The 18,372-nt window shown below is 40.1% G+C and overlaps 1 protein-coding gene across 1 annotated transcript in view; it reads left to right on the forward strand.

Moving 5' to 3' along the window:
• The window catches only part of Babam2 (BRISC and BRCA1 A complex member 2), a 404,038-nt gene that overhangs the window by 362,736 nt on the left and 22,930 nt on the right, over window positions 1-18,372 (forward strand). The window contains exon 11 of the mRNA XM_046441540.2: window positions 12,205-12,358. Within this exon, the coding sequence (XP_046297496.1) occupies window positions 12,205-12,358 (154 nt within the window). The remainder of the gene's footprint in view (window positions 1-12,204; window positions 12,359-18,372) is intronic.

Genomic DNA, 18,372 nt, shown 5'->3' on the forward strand with positions numbered 1-18,372 from the left:
TTTTGCTACAAGACCCCATGTGACCTGAGATTCTCCAAGGCTATGATTTTTTTATTTGAAGAAAGAAGACCATAGAATTAAAAGGGAAGAGTTCCTAAGGACTACAGCAGTTGCCTCAAATAAAAAGGAAGCCATTACTAAGTTGAAAGCTGAGTCAAAAAAGCATGACTCCTTTTGATCAATTATTGTATTTTTTCACATCTGGCTATATTTTCCAAGTGGCTAAAAAAGATTATATAGACTCAAATTTGTTTGTTTTTAAATTACTTCTAGAGAAAACAAGTAATAATAGACATCATTTATGAATACCTGCTGTGTGCCAAGCAGTCTACACATATATTCATCACAACATGTAAACTACCCAATAACCTTCCAAGGTAGGCATTATCCCATTTTAAAGATGAGAAAACCTAGACTCAGAGAGTTTAGTAAATTGCCTGAGGTTACCCAGGTTATAACTGGCAGAGTAGGAGTCAAGCCCAGATATGTCACATTCCAAAGACCATATTCCTTCCAGTACACCATCCTGTTCTGACATTCCTTTAGGTCCCAGCCTTTTTCATCCAGCACTTTCTGTGTGCCAGATACTGTATAGCATGCTTCACATGCTTTATTTTTAACCCTGAAGTTTTAACCCTGAGTTTTTTCCAGTTTTATAGATGGGAAAAGGGGCTCAGAGACGTCAGTTAATCTGCCAAAGCTGTGCCACCATTAAGGGGAACTTGAGTGGTCCTCCTCCAGAGCACACACCTTCCTCTGGACATTTGACTTCACCCAGAGAAGCTTCTTTAATAATAAATAATAACTTATTTTTGATTTGTGCATTATACCAGGCTTCTCCATTCTGGAGGAATTACACTGTGTTAGCCACTGGAATGAGTGGCATATGAGTTTCCCTAGAAATGTCCAAGGGCATTTGCTCACAGAAGAGTGTCCACACTCCTTTGCTCTGTTCAGAGTACTCCACAGGGTGGCTTCTTTGTCTAGGGCCCTCCACACCAGACATTTGCTGCCAACCTGTGTCCTGTCCACACTGATCACCCACGTTCCCTGGCACGCTTGTCCTCGGCCCTGACTGTTCAGTACTGTTCCCTCTGCCTGAATTCCCTGCCTTTCTCCCTCCCTTCCCAGTCATTCTCCTCCTGAAACTTCTTGTCAGAATCCTAGCTGTCTTTTAAGGCCCTGCTCTAAGCCATCTCATTTACCAGACCTCCTAGCAGCCCCTCGGTGGGATCCATTTCCACCCCAGTCCCATCCCGTGCTGCCAAGCTCCTCTGCTGTTCCCCTTCCCATGGCCTCCCTTCCCAGGAATGATGGATGTAAGTGTGTGCTAGCAGGGTGACAAGAAAGAGCCCTCCTTGGTTTGACTTCCCTTGAGCTGGTTCATGGTGGATGTGCAGGGGATATTTGTCAAATTGGATACACACTGATTTCTCTAGAATATAAAGGTCATAACTAGATCCTTTTTTTAAATAAAAAGACTAGATTAGTTTGAGGAATTTTATTTTCTTCTTAAATCCACATTAGTCATCCTTCACATTGGGGTAGTCACAATATTTGCAAATTTATATCTAGCTAGTTTGTTCCAGTTTTGTAAGATGCTATTTAAGCTGACCGGTGTCAGCCCCCCTGCTTCAACCAAAGACACTGCCTTTGTCCTTTTCTTTCTAATCATGTACATTTGGTACATTGTCCATGAATTTTTTTTAAATTAGAAGCTTATGACTTTTTAGAGATTTTTGCCTAGCTTTTAAGTGCTAAGGATTTTGCAGTTGAATATATTTTAATTTATTTAAAGATTCTTTTAATCAAACTCTTCCCTAATTTAGCCAATCTCTTTTTTTTAATACTCCCAGGCCAGGAATTTATTTATTGTGATTAAATTCTTTTAAAAATAGAAGTTAAAACAGTACTTCATGCTATTTCTGGTGTGGCATTCTCTCTTGCTGGATTTCTTACTGCCAGTCATAATAACATGCTCCTTGCCCATATGTCTAATGTACACCTCACTGTGGTGTTTTGTGCCAGCCAGTTACTAAGTGTATATTGACAACCTACTGTGTGTCTACCCCAGTGGGGAGGAGAGCACATAAAAATAATATGCTGAAATGGTCAGCAGCCCAGCTGAGAAGTGGATTATGTGAACACAGAGGTTGGAGGAAACACTGACTGAGCAGGCATGGAGGGCTTCCTGGAAGAAGGTGCATCTTGGACTGTGTCCAACAGTTAGAAGAAATAATAGTCCAAAGGGACTCAGCAAGGAGCCAGGCCTGAGGAGGCAGTGTCAGAGCAGTAGCGGGGCCTGGATCCTAGTGGGGAGCACGTCTAGTGGACACCACACCCAAATGGCATGGCCTGCAGGAGGTGCAGAATTCAGCACATGGCCCAGCTCCAGTGTGTGGACCCTCTGTTCCAGTATGACCTGGCCCAGGGAACATGCCCATGAAGTGAGTGAGAGATGAAGCAAGGGGACAGAGAGGCAGACGGGAGTGGAAAGGGTTTCCATGCTGGGGACTCCTTGGTTCTGGCCTCCGCCGCTGGAACTCTTTTTTTCATCCTGAGTGAGCACTCCTTGGGAGCACAGGTTGGGAGCATGCAGAGTTCTAGGACAGAGGCCTTTCTTGACACCTGTGCCTTGATGAGAGGAACCCAGATGACCCAGAAGAGCAAGGAGGGGTGGCCCGCTTGGCCTGTGAGCTCCTGAGACCAGAGGCCCCTTCCTTCAGGAGAGTCATGGGAAAGCAATGAAACTGGTGAAATAGAGCAGGTTCTGCTGCTCTGCAGCAAATGTATGTGGAGACCAAGAGAATGAAATGCAAAGTAGGAAATTATTAGTTTACACAGTACTGAATGCTTTATTGACTTCTTCTTATTCTATGGAATATTCCCCAGACTCCAATTCTGAATCATCCTTTAACCTTCTAGAACCGACTCAGAGTCCATCTCCTCTGCAGAACTTTAATTCAACCTCAAGCAGAGTTCCCCTTTTCCTTTGCATGTGCACCATGTGTGTGTGTGACCCAGCTGTTGCCTGCACGTGCTAAACTGTAGTGAATGATTGACCTTTTCCAGATCTCCTTTCCAGACCAGAGGCTCACGGGCATGGACACCCTTGTTCTTCCTGGCATACTGCCAACTTTTGTTTCCTGAAGACCATTGTGTTTTCTTGACCTTCTTAGTATATTATAAATGCTCCCATTTTTAAAAGTTGTATTTGTTTGAGAAAAAGAAAAAATAGAGTCACAAAGATCCTATTAAACATACCCACATACTTCACAGACTAATAAGACACACCCAACTTTGGAAGCAGAAGTAGTGCCAGTGTCTTAGCAGCCCTGAGCTCCCGTGAGCCTCACTGAGCTATCCCAGTGAGTTCAATGTTAAGTGCCCCTTAGTTCCTTTTTTCCCCCTTAGTTTCTTAACAGCTTTACTGCCTAGTGAATATCCATGAATAGCTAATCACTTTAAACATCATAGTATATCATTGATAATGTGTCTGTTTTTGAACTTTATATAAATAGAATCCCACTGATTGTTTTCTGCTGTTTTGACTATTCTTGTCTTGGGAGGTGTGGCTGAGTGGTAGAGCATGGGCTTAGCAAGCCCAAGACCTTGGCTTCCTCCCCAGCACCAAAAAAAAAAAAAAAAAAAAAAAGAAAAGAAAGAAAAAGAAAAATTAATTAATTAATGTCCTTTTTCTTAAAAAAAATAAAAGGTTAGCTACTTAAAGTTTGCATGTGTATACAGAGTACAAAAACAAACACCCATGTATTCACCCTAGTCAAATCTTAATATTTTACTGAAGCTGATTTTGATCTTCTTTTAAAGAAATGGCACAGTCTGTTCAAGCCCACTGTTTAGTTAAAGTCCCTTAAATGCCCCTCCCAGATGCATCCCATTCCTTTCTCTTTCCCCCTTACTCCCAGAGATAAGCACAATCTTTTAACTTGGTTTGCATGTTTCTATACTTGAACTATGTAGGTATTTATAAATAGTATATAATAATACATACATTATTTGTATTTTATAGTTGCATTTTGAAGTGTTCATCTGTAACTTGCTTTTTTCACTGAACATCGTGTCCTCTAGATTTACGTATGTTGGTGCATGTAGTCCCAGATTATTCCTTTAAACTGCTCTAAGGCATTCCATTGAAAGAACATACCACGATGTATGTGTCCAGTCTCCAGTTGATAGACATTTAAGATGGCTCCAGTAGTTGTTATCACAAATGATGTTACAACAGGGCTCTGCCAGATTCTGGGTGTGAGTCATGGAGTACATGCATCTTCATTTACTGTACAAGAGGTTCTAGCACTCACTTGCCATCTGTGAGTGGGAATTCAGTGTCCCACACGGGACATTATCTGGTTTTTACACTCCAGTAGCTATGAAATGAAATCTCATTGAAGTTTTCATTTGCATTTCCCTTATATGTTCCTTGCAAATATATGTTCCCTTACAGTTCAGCAAATATTTATTGAGTGTCTCTCATGTGTCATGCTCTGTGTTAAATGCGAGGAATACTAAAATAACTAATTCACAACCCCTGTCCTTAGGGGCACACAGTCCTCCATGGTAATTTCTGCCTGGGGAGGCATGGCAAAAATCTCCTGAGGTCTGGATAGGACCAACCAAGCCTCTGTGGTGTTCAGTTCCATCCATGGTGATCTTAATACCAACTCACAGTTCAGAACCTCTGATCTGGTGGGAGAAGGAGCCTAGTGAAGTTGGTCTAGATTCATTTCATTGGGCAGAATGAGAGAACTTGGATCTCCACCAGTCAATACCATGACACCTCTTTGGTCTTGAGAGTTTTCTTATAGATTTATGTGAATGTCTCATTGGGTATTAGAATGATTAATTTGTATCTGTAAATTACCTCAAAAGCACATGCCAGTTGAGCATGGTGGCACACACCTGTAATCCCAGCTACTTGAGAGGTTAAGGCAGGAGGATTAGAAATTGGAGGTCAACCTGGGCAACTTAGCAAGACCCTGTCTCAAAGTAAAAAATAAAAAGGGACTGGAAATGTAGTTCAGTGGTAAAGTACCCTTGGAGTCCTATCTAGTACCACCAAAAAAAAAAGGCAAATAGCAAGCAAAATGAAGGGGCCAGATGTCCTAAAACTTCAACTATCCAGGAACTGCTGTAAACCTGGAAGCAAACTAACAAATGACAGAAGCAGCAAAGGGGATGGGGGGGTAACAGTCCAAGGTGCCCAAGGATGGCAACAGGAATTCACAGTACATCACCGCACATTAGCAGAGCACCTGCTCCCCACCAGGTGTGTCCAGGGACGTGTGGCTAGGTGGAACTTTCCTTCAGAAACAGAGACACATGCACAGTGAAGTGGATGAATGAGAGACAGTGCTGAGACAGAGTTGGCTTTGGGAAAAGGGATTGACTATGAAAGGGAAACAGAAATAAAGAAGAGAAATTCCGTAGTCAGAGGTCAAAAGTGTGCCACATTCTCCAGCCTTGGGGACCTCAGTGTGCCACATTTAACAGCAGACAGTTGTGGGGGCACCTGGGAGACAGCAGCCCAGTCTTCCTTAGACCTCAAAGCCTTATTAGCCTGTCTCTTGTCATCAAGAAAAGGCTAAATTATTTTTAGTATATTTACTGGGATGCAAAAGTATGTACAAAACTTAGAAGAGATTTCCATCAAAAGAGTTCAAATTTAAGCACCTAATGGCTTATGCTGTAGTGACCACAGATTTCACAAATATGGAATAGTGTGTAAAGCTACACAAAAGAGGGGAAGAAACCCAAGGAAAAAGGATGTAAAGGAAAGGAGTTAACATTTGTTTAGGACATGCCCAGTTTTTGTTTAATCCTACCAATAAACACAGTGAAGAAGGAATTAATATCCTCATTTTACAGGCAAGAAAAAGGGTTCAAAGAGGCCAAGTATTTTGCCTGTGACATGACCACTAATAAATGCTGGGGCCTTTTTGATCCAACTGCAAGGGTATATAATGGATCTTCTTCCATAAGAGGATTTTTAGCATATACAGCAGAATTCAGGAAGCATTTAGGCTTCAGTTCAGTAATATGAAAACCCCAAAGGTAACCTGTTTATAATGATCAGATCATACAAAAGAGAATGAAAATTTGAAACCAGTTTAAACTAGTAAAAAGTAAAACCAGTTTAACAAAAGTTGTTTAATATCTTCACTCCTCACCCCTGAAATGGAAGGCAGTGATAAGAGGAGACACCATTGGTTTTTTAGTGCCTTGAATACGGGTATTTCTGAACTGGAAAATTTTACTTTCTTATTTTTTGTAGGAGAGTTATTTTGGTTATGTGGCGTTTAATTTCATTGTGGTTGGAATCTGTGCATCTCAAAGATCTTGTGTGTTAGTAAGACGGAGATGGTCAGTAATAAATGGCAGTTTGCCCAAATTGGTTGCAGGATAGCCTGGGAATGAGATGTGTTCAAACTGCTCTTGGGAAGAATCGACCTCAAAGGGAATCATCATTGTGGGGCAAGCTTACAAGTTAACAAGGGGTTAGAGCTGCCTCAGAACGAGGCTTCGAGGAACTGAGGAGGCCGAAGAACTCTGGCCACCCCAAAGTGGATCCAGGAGGATCTTCCCTACCAATCTGAGAACACAGGGGAAAGCTAAGGAATATGCAGTTTGCAAGGTCTGAGGAAACAACTGTGTCTTGTGAATAATGATAAAAATATTTGATGATGTGACTTCCAGAGAAGCAAGTATGGTTAACCCCTCATTTGTTTGGCATTTTCAAATTGAACTGTCTCACAAAACTGAATTTTCCAGACAACTAAAACTTTCCTATTATGTGCCTTAAATGTTTTTTTAGCCATTTTTGGTGGAAATATATCTGAAATAGATTATACAGTTTTCCTGCCTTCTTAAACAGAAGCTATAAGTAATAACATTTCCTTAGATACCTTGAGTGGTATTAGACCTGGTAATACCGGACTGGTATTAAAAGAGATTTAAATAGTAAAGATTTGTAATTGTCTGGCAAAGCAAGAAATCAAGAGCTGGGAAGTTCCAGGGATGATGAATTCAGTACCCATGATGCCAGACTGACCTCCTCCTGGTCACAAGATGAGTGCCACATCTCCAAGCCTCAGGACCTTGCACGATGGGATTAAGGCTAGAATGAAGTGAGAACTTCTCCTTACACGTGTCTTTAATTAGAGAGGAAAATATTTCTCAGAGGACCCCTCACCAACTTCCTCTCAGGTCCCACTGGCAGGAGTGAGTCACATTTCCATGTCTTGGCTTTTGGGAGTCCAAGAGCAAATATCCAAGTGCTTTCAAACTCTGGGTGGGAGGAAAGGCTCTGTCCACAAGGAAGAAGGTGCAGAATGGCTGTTAGGTAAGCAGCTAAGGATGCATGTCACAGTTACCAGGAAGGAGTCCATGTCACTGACTGGTGACAGCTTCAGGAGTGACTGGGACATATAGCACTTTCTGTTCCTGTACAGAGAATCCCCAGGTGGATTCTTTTATTTCTGCTTTTATTTACTATTCTTGCCCCTTCCCTTGCACCAGACTGCTAGTTATCACTATTTGATGTCAAAGTGCCTTGTTCTCATCTTGCCATGGCTAAGATATGCTTTAGTCTTTTCTGGAAAAAAAAAAAGAAATCATATAATCAAATTTGTCAGAATGATGCCTGAAATGTGCTCAATGGCTGACAGGCTGCCCTGTGAGTCAGATGCATAACATGGTGTTTCTTTTGGTCTCTTGGGTCCTTTTTCCATTGTTGAGGTATTTGGAGAAATGAGGGGTTTTCTAGAGTTTTGCAAATTTGGATGCTGACTTTCCTGGCATTGTCTTATGGTGAAAGGATTTAGGGACAGATACGCTTGTTTTCTAGGGAGGGTGAGCTGCAGCTGCACACCTGAACCTCAACGGGGCTTAAGAGAGGCACACACTTTATCAGTGCATTGAAGTTTCTCTCAAAGCTGTGTGACTGGTTGTCACGTGGAAAGCACCACTAGCTCTGGGACTCTGTGTGACCAGTAGAACCTGTCGTTGCAGCAGCTGTCCAGAATGAGGCTAAATCATTCCTTCCTTTTCCCAGGGCTCTGTGGATAAGTCTGGAAACTAACTGCTCAGTTTGTGCAGAATTAGGTATGTTTGGTTTGACTGATTTCAACAAGTTTTTTAAATCTATTTATTTCTTTAATTAATTTATTTATTTTTTGCAGTATGTGTGGTTGAACCTAGGGCCTCCTGCATGCTAGACAAGTGCTGAGCTACCTTCCCCCAGCCGTTTCTATTTTGAGTCAGGGTCTCTCTAAGCTGCCCAGTCTGGCCTTGAACTTAACATCCTCCGGTAGCTGGGATTATAGGTGTGCACCACCACACTGGGCTTCAAGTTCTTGAAGAAAGAAGTTATTGAACAAGTGAGGACCATCCCGTATGTGGATAGAGAACTGACCAAAATTCATTGTCTGTGTAGGAAGGAGGAAAGAGGAAGCAGCTGTGGAGACAGTGGTGTCAATAAGTAACTGAATCAAAGGGAATGATTCTGCTCCAACCGTCAACTGAGCTAGCAGGTTCTGAGGAAGCTCGCTGTTAAAGTGTTGGAATTTGGGCAGGGGATATAGCTCAGCTGGTAGAGTGCTCGCTTCACATGCACAAGGCTTTGGGTTCAATCCCCAGCACCATCAAGAAAAAAAAAAAAAACATGTTGGAATTTGATATAGTGGATACTCTAAGCCCAGACTGCTTGGAAGCCAGCAGCTTCCCCTCGGAACAAACAAGCCATTTAAAGGCCTCAGGTCATTATTTTCCTAGGCATCAGAAAATCACAAGTTAACCTATAAGCAAAAGTGACAGAAACATTTGAGGGTAAGGAAGACAAGTTTTGGGGTTTTTCAATTCTTATGAATTCAAATCATTCTTAGAAGAAAAATGCAAAGAATTTCTCATAAATATTTTAGTTATTAACTCATGCACAAAACATTTTTAAAGAAGCCACCCTTTGGTTGACCATTAACTGATATAGATAGGATATAACTTAGTCTAGCAAGATGTTTGTATTTAAAAAATTTTATTTTCTCATACATGAACTAACAAACGTGGATTACTAGTTTTATCTCTGACAAGACTCTTTCTGTTCTAATAATCCAGTTACTGCATGCATAGAGAAAATATTCAAGTTTTATTTTTGGCTTCTACTACACTTTGTTAGACAAATCTCCATGGAGAAACGAAATATAATAACAAAATAACATTTAAATTTTAAAAACTGAAAATCAATGCTTTTGGGAGTTCATAGTCAGGAGATCTTGCTGGACTAGGTAAATAAATCGCATTCACATTTTGACTTGTTGCTGATACCAGCTGGGCATTTGGGTCAGAGAAAATGGTTCAGAAATAGGTGGAAAATGATTTCTCAGCATATCAAAATACTAATACCAGCAATTCATTTCTACAAAATAAAACAAGAACCAAAAAAGTCTGCCAGCCAGATAGGATGGTGTACGCCTGTATTCCCAGCTACTTGGAAGGCTGATGCAGGAGGATCACTTGAGACCAGAAGTTTGGGACCAGCCAGAGCAATTGAGCAAGATCTTGTCCCTTAAAATTTTTTTTTCAAGCCAGATGCAGTGGAGCACACCTGTAATTCTAGCAGCTTAATATGCTGAGATAGGAGGATTGCAAGTTCAAAGCCAGCCTCGGCAATGCAGAGACACTAAGCAACTCAGTGAGACTCTGTCTCTAGATAAAATACAAAATAGGGCTAGGGATGTGTGATCAAGTGTCCTTGACTTCAATCCCTGGTACCAGAAAAAAAATTTTTTTTTTTCAAGAGAGAATGCATTCCCAGGCCCCAAAAGTTAGTAGCTTGAGAATCTCACTGCCTATGATACTATCTACATTGTTCTTGATTTTGAGTAATGACTCTATTTAATTTAAATTTATTAATTATTGCCATTAGATTCTGTTATTTTAAATCATTGCTCTTTTGGATTTTTATTTGTTTGTTTTGGTACTGGAGATTGAACCCAGGGGTGCTTTAACCACTGAACTATGTTCCCAGCCCTTTTTTTTTTTTTTTTTTTTGAGACAGGCCCTTGCTGAGGACTCGCTAAGTTGGTGAGGCTGGCCTCAAAGCTTGTGATCCTCCTCAACCTCCAAATTGTTGGGGTTACAGGCAGGCGGATGCAGCTGCAAAACTTCTAAATCATTGCTTTTTTTATAGGCCAGCTTGAATGCTAAATGCTTTTATGTTATTAATGATAGCTTTGGAGGTTAATCTGAATCTCATTTTTCTTTGGGAATTTGTATGTAATATAATCACTACAGTTGAAGTCAAAGTAAAGTATATATGAAGGTATTTTTCTAAAATTAATCATAGGAAATTAAATGAATAATTAGAAAAGATATAAAACATTTAGAAAGCAATATTTGTTCAAAGTGATGAAGATGTTACAGGTCAAGCTTTGTAATATGAAAGGGTCCAAAGGGCTTTTTGAATTGAGTCACTTATCATTTCTATTAGACTTTTTCATATTTTGCTTTGTTCCTATGTGCTGTGAAATCTCTGCTTTGGCATGGACCGACATGTATTGAGACTGCCCTATTGTGACTCTTGAAAAATGTGACTAAAAAGTGGACATTCACAGTCCTGCCACTGTTGTTGGGTTGCAGCGTGATTCATCTGTAGAAACCCCCTGCAGTGCTGAGTCAGACGTCTTCAGGGTCAAGTGCACTCAGAGTTCTGAGAGACCCTACTAGCTGGATAGTTTTTTGTTTCTTGGGATTTTTTTGTTGGTTTTTCTTTTTTCTTTTTTTTAAATTTTGCTGTGAACCTAACTTCCTTTAAGAAATCATGTTGGGTGCTTAGAGGGCTTTGTCCAAGTTGAGTGTCACCCACGCTGGGGTGACAGATGCAGAACTGTCTAGTATGTACCTTTTCATATGCCTGCCTCAGGTAGCCAAAAGACCATCCACCTTCTTCACAGTGGAGACTTTTCTTACTGAATTGTAATTGTGACATAGTGAGTGTAAGCAGGTGATTCTCCTGTCCTTCAGAGCAGGAGGTGGCCTTGTCACATAGAAGGAACCTGGGATTTGAATCATGGTTCTGGATTTGACTCTTGTCCCTTCCTGCCTATGACATTGAGTCTCAAGTTTGCTCACCTATTAAATGTACATGGTCAAAATAATGTCTCTTTCACAAGGTTTTAAGTAACAAATTAGACAAAGTATGTAAAAAGTACTCTGTGAGGTTAGAAAACTCAATACAATTTTTTGTTGTTTATTTTCAGTGATGTGCCTGTTAACATTTCACACATTTACACATCATCCACCTTAAAGAATATGCTATAGAAACAATTAGTGTTTTTAATGGTAGTTTATCTCAACCGAAATTGGCACGCCATTTTATTTTTAAAAATTGAGTTAAAGAACCACAAAATGAAAAGAATAATATGTGTTAACAGTGAGGATTAGAATCCGCCATCCTGCACCAGCAGGCGTATGCAGTGCTTAGATTGGTCCCTGTTGTGTTCCATTAAGGAGCCCCCTCTGATTTAGGAGATATAAATAAATGTCATAACACATATGGAAAAAATGGAAACTGCTGAGTATCAAAAATCACTGCTTGATTGGAAGTAGCGTGATAACTTTATTTTTTCTGGTCTAGTTGCCATATATAGTTCCTACAAAAGATGATCACCTGCCCTCTTTATCCCTTTTCTACATCCATTCTGTCACAACAGCCTCTGTCCTACCTCCCCCACCAATTGACAGATGAGGAAGACCCTGCCTGGCCCTTGAAGAGCTGATGGTGTGGTAGAGACTTAGAACAGTTTCACAGCAGCCTCTGCAGTGAAAGAATGGACAAGGCAAAGGCCAGGGAGTTCAGGGGGCAGGGGGCCCGCTAGCCTCTACCTGGCCTCTGCCCAGCCTCTGCCTGGCCTCTACGCCATCTCATGTTGTTTCTGCAGCACCTGCGCCTCGAGCCCCATATTGCTTACACTTGCCCTCACATGGGACTCACCTCTTTCACTAGGTTTTGAACTTCTTAAAGTCAGGGAGGACACCTTGTATTTCTTGGTCCTCCCTCCACACATTTTATCTAAGCCTCAGCCAGAATTTGTGGTTCCAATAGTCTTGGACCCAACATTCTTGATTTAGCCAAAACAGTGTCATAAGATGTGTTTATATCTAACTTGCTTTTCCTCTCTTCTGTCTTTCCAGTTGACCTGCCTTTGTTTTTCCCTCGAGATCAGCCGACTCTGACATTTCAGTCAGTATATCACTTTACCAACAGTGGACAGCTTTACTCCCAGGCCCAGAAAAATTATCCTTACAGCCCCAGATGGGACGGAAATGAAATGGCCAAAAGAGCAAAGTAAGTGAATCCATTATTATTTACTACAGAGAGGAACATTTTGTTTATCGTATCCAGGGGTTGCAAAGCTACTAGCCACTGGCTAACTCCTACCCTGTGCTTATTTTTTTTTAATATATAAAGTCTTATTGAGATACAAAAAATGCCCTTTTTTTTTTTAACCTGTTGGCAGTGGCTGCATTCATGCCACGTGGCTGAGTAAACAGTTGGAACAGAGACCTGCAAAGTCAAAATTATTTACTATTCAGCCCTTTATAGAAAAAATTGGCCAATTCCCTTATCAGGAAAAAGCCATCCTTTGTCTGCAATATTTCCTTGCTCCACTGTTTCTCCTGGTCTCTAAAATTAGCCATACCTTTTTTCAAATGGGTTATAGGATCTATCAGAAATTAACCTATTTAGATTGGAGAAGAAGTACTAAACAAGAAGTAGGGTTGTGGGTAAATGGTGTCAATAATTCAGATGTTTACAGCCACTTTCATATTTTTTTGAAAAATGGAAAATTTTAGCTGACAGTAAACAAGTAAAATTATCGCTAGTGGTCAATTCATGAATGCAATAGCTACTTTTTTTATATAGAACTGAATCTCTCTGAATTATATATTTAATTGCATTTCTGCAGTGCATTTTACAGGCATTGCCCAAAGTGGGGCCTGCACATTTCTGAATAGAGTAAACAGATACAGAGATTCCTTAGACTTGTGGATGTCACTGTACAAGTAGCAGTTTGATGGAGGTTGAAGTTAACTGATGTTTGGGGCTTAGAGGTACAGCAAGGCACTTAGTCATATGAAATAGGTAAATACTGAAATGTGTTTTTGTGTAGGTAAGACTTTAGTATCTGAAACATCAGCTTTTGTGAACCCTGGCCTCCTAGATTGAAATGGCAGTGGATTGAAATGGTAGTTTCCAAAAATAAATCCTAGAGTGGCATGTGGTTATTACTTTATCACTCTGAACAGCCATATGCTTACACCTGTGATCCCAGCTGAAGGATGAGCAGATCCAAGGAGTCACACAAATGAAGACTACCTATTAAGCATCCTGTTCATTTGCTCATCTGGTATTTATTAAGCATCTACCATGTTCCAGGGTTCATGCTCCATGCTGGGGACATAATGATAAACAAATTGGAAATTGTCCATGGCCTCATGGAATTTGTAACCTAGCAAGGGAGATAAATCATATCAAACTTCTGACAGTTTAAAAGTACCTTACTAACAAAGCCTGACCTTCCAAGCCGAGAAGGTTCTCAATTTCCCCTGATATCCCTTTCCCTTCCAAGGAGCTCCTGGCATCGCTCATACTCTCTATGGTAAAAGACCTTTACTGGTAACAGGCTTGGGACTCCTTTATGGCAGAGTGGCTTGCTCTAGAAATCCAGACCACCTAGATTCATGTGTGGAACCCAGTGTTGTTAATGAAACCTCAGTATACTCTTTCTCCCTGTATTGTCCCTTTTTAATCCTGACACCCAGTCTGAAATCCTATTTAAAAGGGAAGAAAGCAGCATCTGGAAACATCACTAGTACAATCATTAAGATTTCCATGTCTTGAAATAAACTTGAAAAAAAGGAACCACAAAGTGAGTCCTGTGCTGGAGCATGGCGGCTGTTTAGTTCCTGGGCTTCCCCTGTGTGTGCCCGGGATCTGCCCTTACAAGACAGGCCGTTATTTGTGGTATGTGCTGTGGAGTCTGAACCAGACGTGTCTTTGTGGTTTCCATGGCAAAGCTATCTTGGTGTGTGCATGTGTTTGTGTGAGTGTGTTTCTTAAGTAGATGTTTTAGCATGTATGAATCGAGTCTTAAAGGAGCTACAGACCACAAGCCTGTGATTTCAGTATAGAAATATCATAAGTGAAGCCTGTTTATCTTAACAGATTGGTTCAGACTTTCAAGAGACATTTGCTTTATGTTAACACCAGTCTAAAGAAAACATCTGAAGAAACGTTACAAAATCTGCTTTCTACTGTAGTGAAGATGGATCCATTTTAAATGCAGTCAAAGAGAAAGCCAGCAGCCCATGCTAGCAAGAAATAATTTAAAGACTCTCTTCTTCAAGTGAGCTGAGTATCCGCACTGGGCTGTGTCAGAGGCCAGCTGATGGGTAAACAGCCAAATTGCTGTCCTGTAGTACAGGCGGGAGGTTGCTGGAGAAGTTTGGAGAGAAAGGATAAAAAGGGAGAAAGGTCAATTTCAGCATTCCATACATGCCCTGTTTCCTTCTCTTGTGAAAATCCTGTACACAGTACATAAAAGGCTATAATTCACTTGGAGATCTCTGCCCATGACATAAACACTCTCAAGGTTTATGAACAGCCCTGGAGCCCATTGAGTGAAATCAGCTGTTTATTCCCTCCTGTAGAGCATAGTTCTGGACATGTGAATGCAGAAAGGATACTACCTGGCACTGACCAGGGCTTCTGCCACAGTGCTTGCCCTTGCTCATGGCTATCCAGCAAATCCTTTCTTCACAAGTCAGATATCCTTTGCTGGAAGAGCACAAGCTCTAAGGTCATGCGTGTCCCTGTTCCTACTGCAGAGTATAATCCTGTGAGCACCCTTGGGTAAGGTGCTTAACCTCTCAGAACTTCATCACACGATTATAGAGCTAGGAATTTAGCTCAGTAGTAGAGCATTTGCCCAACCTGTGTGAGGCCCTGGGTTCTATCCCCAGCACTGGGAAAACAAAAAACAACAACAACAACAACAAAAAAGGAGAATTATACTTCCTCCTGTTGGCTGGTCCTGCTGTGACTAGTCAAAAGAGTTAAGCTATGGAAGGCCCTGTGGTTTAGCTTCTGCTCAATCCCTCAGTGCCTCTGCTCATCTTTCCTCCCACCCTGTTTCTGTCTCCTCAGGCCTATTCATCCTCTAGCCTTCTTCCTTGTGGGTTTTCTCGTGTACTCTCAACTCCCAGACAGCTCTTTCCCTCTTCTTCCCACTCTCATTGGACTACATCTTTGCATTACTTTTTGTTTTTGTTTTGTTTTTCACATCTTTTTATGTGTTTCTATGTATATGTGTGTGTGTATTATACTATATACATATATATAGTATAATTCACTTGTAATTTATAACACAGTAGACAGATTTTATAGTTTCCAACTTACAATGATTCAACTTAAAATTTTTCAACTTTACCATGATATAAGAACAAGAACATAGAAACCATACATCTAATTTTTAATTTTATATTTTTTCCTGGGTTAGCAACATTTAGTACAACTCTTTCTTCCCCTCAATAAATCAGCCCACCCACTCACCCACCTCCCAGCCACCACTCCCTCCCCTACCCCTTCCTGGACAACAGCAAGGAATTGTAGCTCACAGTCAAAACAACTGGTACTCTTAAATGTGCGTGCTGCTAAGCTGTGATGTCCCAGAGGTCAGGTATATGAATGCATTTTTTACTTGTAGTATTTTCAATTTACCATGTCCTTATCAGGAAGTTATCCCCTCATAAGATGAGGAGCATTTGCTGCTTATGTGGATAAGATACACACATATTTAAAATGCTAATGTCTTCTTAACAAAGTGATCATTATGAAATGACTATTTCTGGTAATATTCCATGACTTGAAGACTGCTTTATTTGATGTTACAATGGTTCCACCATCTTTCTTCTGAATATTTTTACATGTTTTTTTAATTTCATCTCTGTGTCATAAATATGTCAGGAAAACTTTTTTGTAGAACTTGATCTTTTTAATCTAGTCTGATAATCAGGAAAACTTTTTGTAGAACTTGATCTTTTTAATCTAGTCTGATAATCTCTGCTTTTAATGGGAATATTTGTCTCATTTACACTTAATATAATATAAATGAGCTCATTAGGTTTAAGTCCTACCATCTTGCTATTTGTTTTTTAATTTCCTGTTCTTTCTTCCTTTGCTCCTCTCTTCCTGTGTCCTTTTGCTTTACTCAAGTACTTTTTAGTGTAGAATTCTTTCTCTTCTATTGACTTTTTAGCTATTTTCATTATTTTATACATGGACAATACATCTTTAAATTGTCACAACCTAAAATGAATTAATATTACAAGGTTTTACATATAATGTAAAAGCCGAAAATAGCATGATTCTCTTTATATCTTAAATTAGACTTTATGCTATTGTATTTGTATATTTTACTTTTACTTTTACATATCTTATGACTTTTAAAGATTTTTTTAAAGAAAAAATTGCATTCCATCTTTATTCTGTAGTTTCCATATAATAGATAATAGGGAATCATTTCCTCTAGAGAAAATTTATTTTTCACATCTTCCTGGCTTCTAATGAAGATGACTTCTGACCTTTCTTCACATTCACACCCAGGCAACAGATACAGTTTCCGAGTCTATCATTTGTCTGAGGCCCCTTCCTCAGAGACCTGGTATCTGAGTAACATGCCTGTGGAGAAGAAGTGTCCGTAGCAGTTGAGAGCACTGACCCTGAAGTTAAGACAGCTGGGTTTAAACCCATCTCTGCCTCCCACTAGCTATGTGACATTGGGTAAATACATAATCCTCCTGAGTCTTTGTCTCCTAGTCTAGAAAATGGTGAAGGCTAGCTCAGTGGATTACTATGAATATCATATATGGCATATAAATTTCTGTGTTGCTAACAACCACCATAAACTTACCATCCTAAAACACCACCAGTTTTTAATCTAGTTTTTCTGGATTAGAAGTCCTACACAGCATTCCTTGGTTCTCTGTTCAGGGTCCCAGATAACTAAAATCCAGTTTTGGGCTAGGGCCATGATCTCCTTGAAGCTTAGACTTGTCTTCCAGGCTCATTCAGGAGGCTTGGCAGAGTTCAGTTTCTTGTGGTTGTAGGACTAAGGTTCCTGTATCCTTGCTGGATGTCACTGGAGACCATTCTGAGTAACTAGAGGCTGCCCTCATTCCTTTCCATGTGGTCCCCTCCATCTTTCAGTCAGTAGTAGTACATTGAATCTTTCTCATGTTTCCAGTTTCTGACCTCTGTATCTCTGACCCCTGTACCCAGATTTTAAACATCCAGTTGATTAGGTCTCTTTATCTCTTTCTTAAAGTCCTCTGTGCCATATAAGAAAATCTAATTATCAGAATGAAATCCCTTATATTTGCAGTCCTGGGGATTTTACAGGGAGTGGAGAATCTTAGAATGCTTCCCACTACCTAGAGTAACACAGGTGAATTGTCTGGTGCAGTCTGGCATGCATTGAGTGTGTAGTCAATGTTAACTATCAGTGTCATCATCCCTTGGAGGAAAAAAATAGATAATTTTAGTTAAAAGATAACAGAGCCAACATAGATACCTTCACATATACCCTAGTAAACAATTCCCCCAGTCCCAGGGACTTGGCCAGAGATTTTCAAGTTCTAGACTGCCTGTCCTCAAGCTGCTATCCTCAGGAGTTTTATCTTCTTGGTACCAACACAACAGTTTGAAAAGTGGAAAAATTCCATCCTTCACTTGCTTGATCTACATAAGAGCAACCATCACTTAAAAAAGAAAAAAGATCTCAAGGTATCTTTTACACAGCTTTAGACCTGCCTAGAAGGGAGCAGATGACTTTTTATAATTCTTTCCAGTCTAAGAAATCTATGAATAGCTGGAGTAGTTTTGTTTGTTTTCTTCCATAACTTTCTTTGTATTAAGTATTAGGTTGATCGTGGAGGCCAGAGTAGTATCTTAAAATAGAATTTAACCCCCAAACCACCTACAGTATAATGGCTTGGCACACATAAAAATATTATTTAGAAGGAATCACTAAAGAATATTTCAAAAAATAGCTCCTTCATCAATACATGGGAGCATTCATCTTGAACCTCCTAAAGTCATTTGTTATTATCCCGTCTCACCTCAGAGTCAGAAAGGGATGTCATTTTCTTATTTAGAAGCCTATCCAGATGCTCCAAGGCATTCTATAACTTCCCATATGTTACTCTTCACCAAGCAGACTTATTATTTCTCATCCAGTTGTTTTTCCAGAATAACTTTCTCTCTTAAGACTCTTTTTAGAAATTCTACATTCTTGACTT

The sequence above is a fragment of the Marmota monax genome, unplaced genomic scaffold (assembly GCF_021218885.2).
Source record: "Marmota monax isolate L192 unplaced genomic scaffold, Marmota_monax_Labrador192_F-V1.1 WCK01_AAM20220418_F8-fsc00010, whole genome shotgun sequence".
Taxonomy (NCBI): Eukaryota; Metazoa; Chordata; class Mammalia; order Rodentia; family Sciuridae; genus Marmota; species Marmota monax.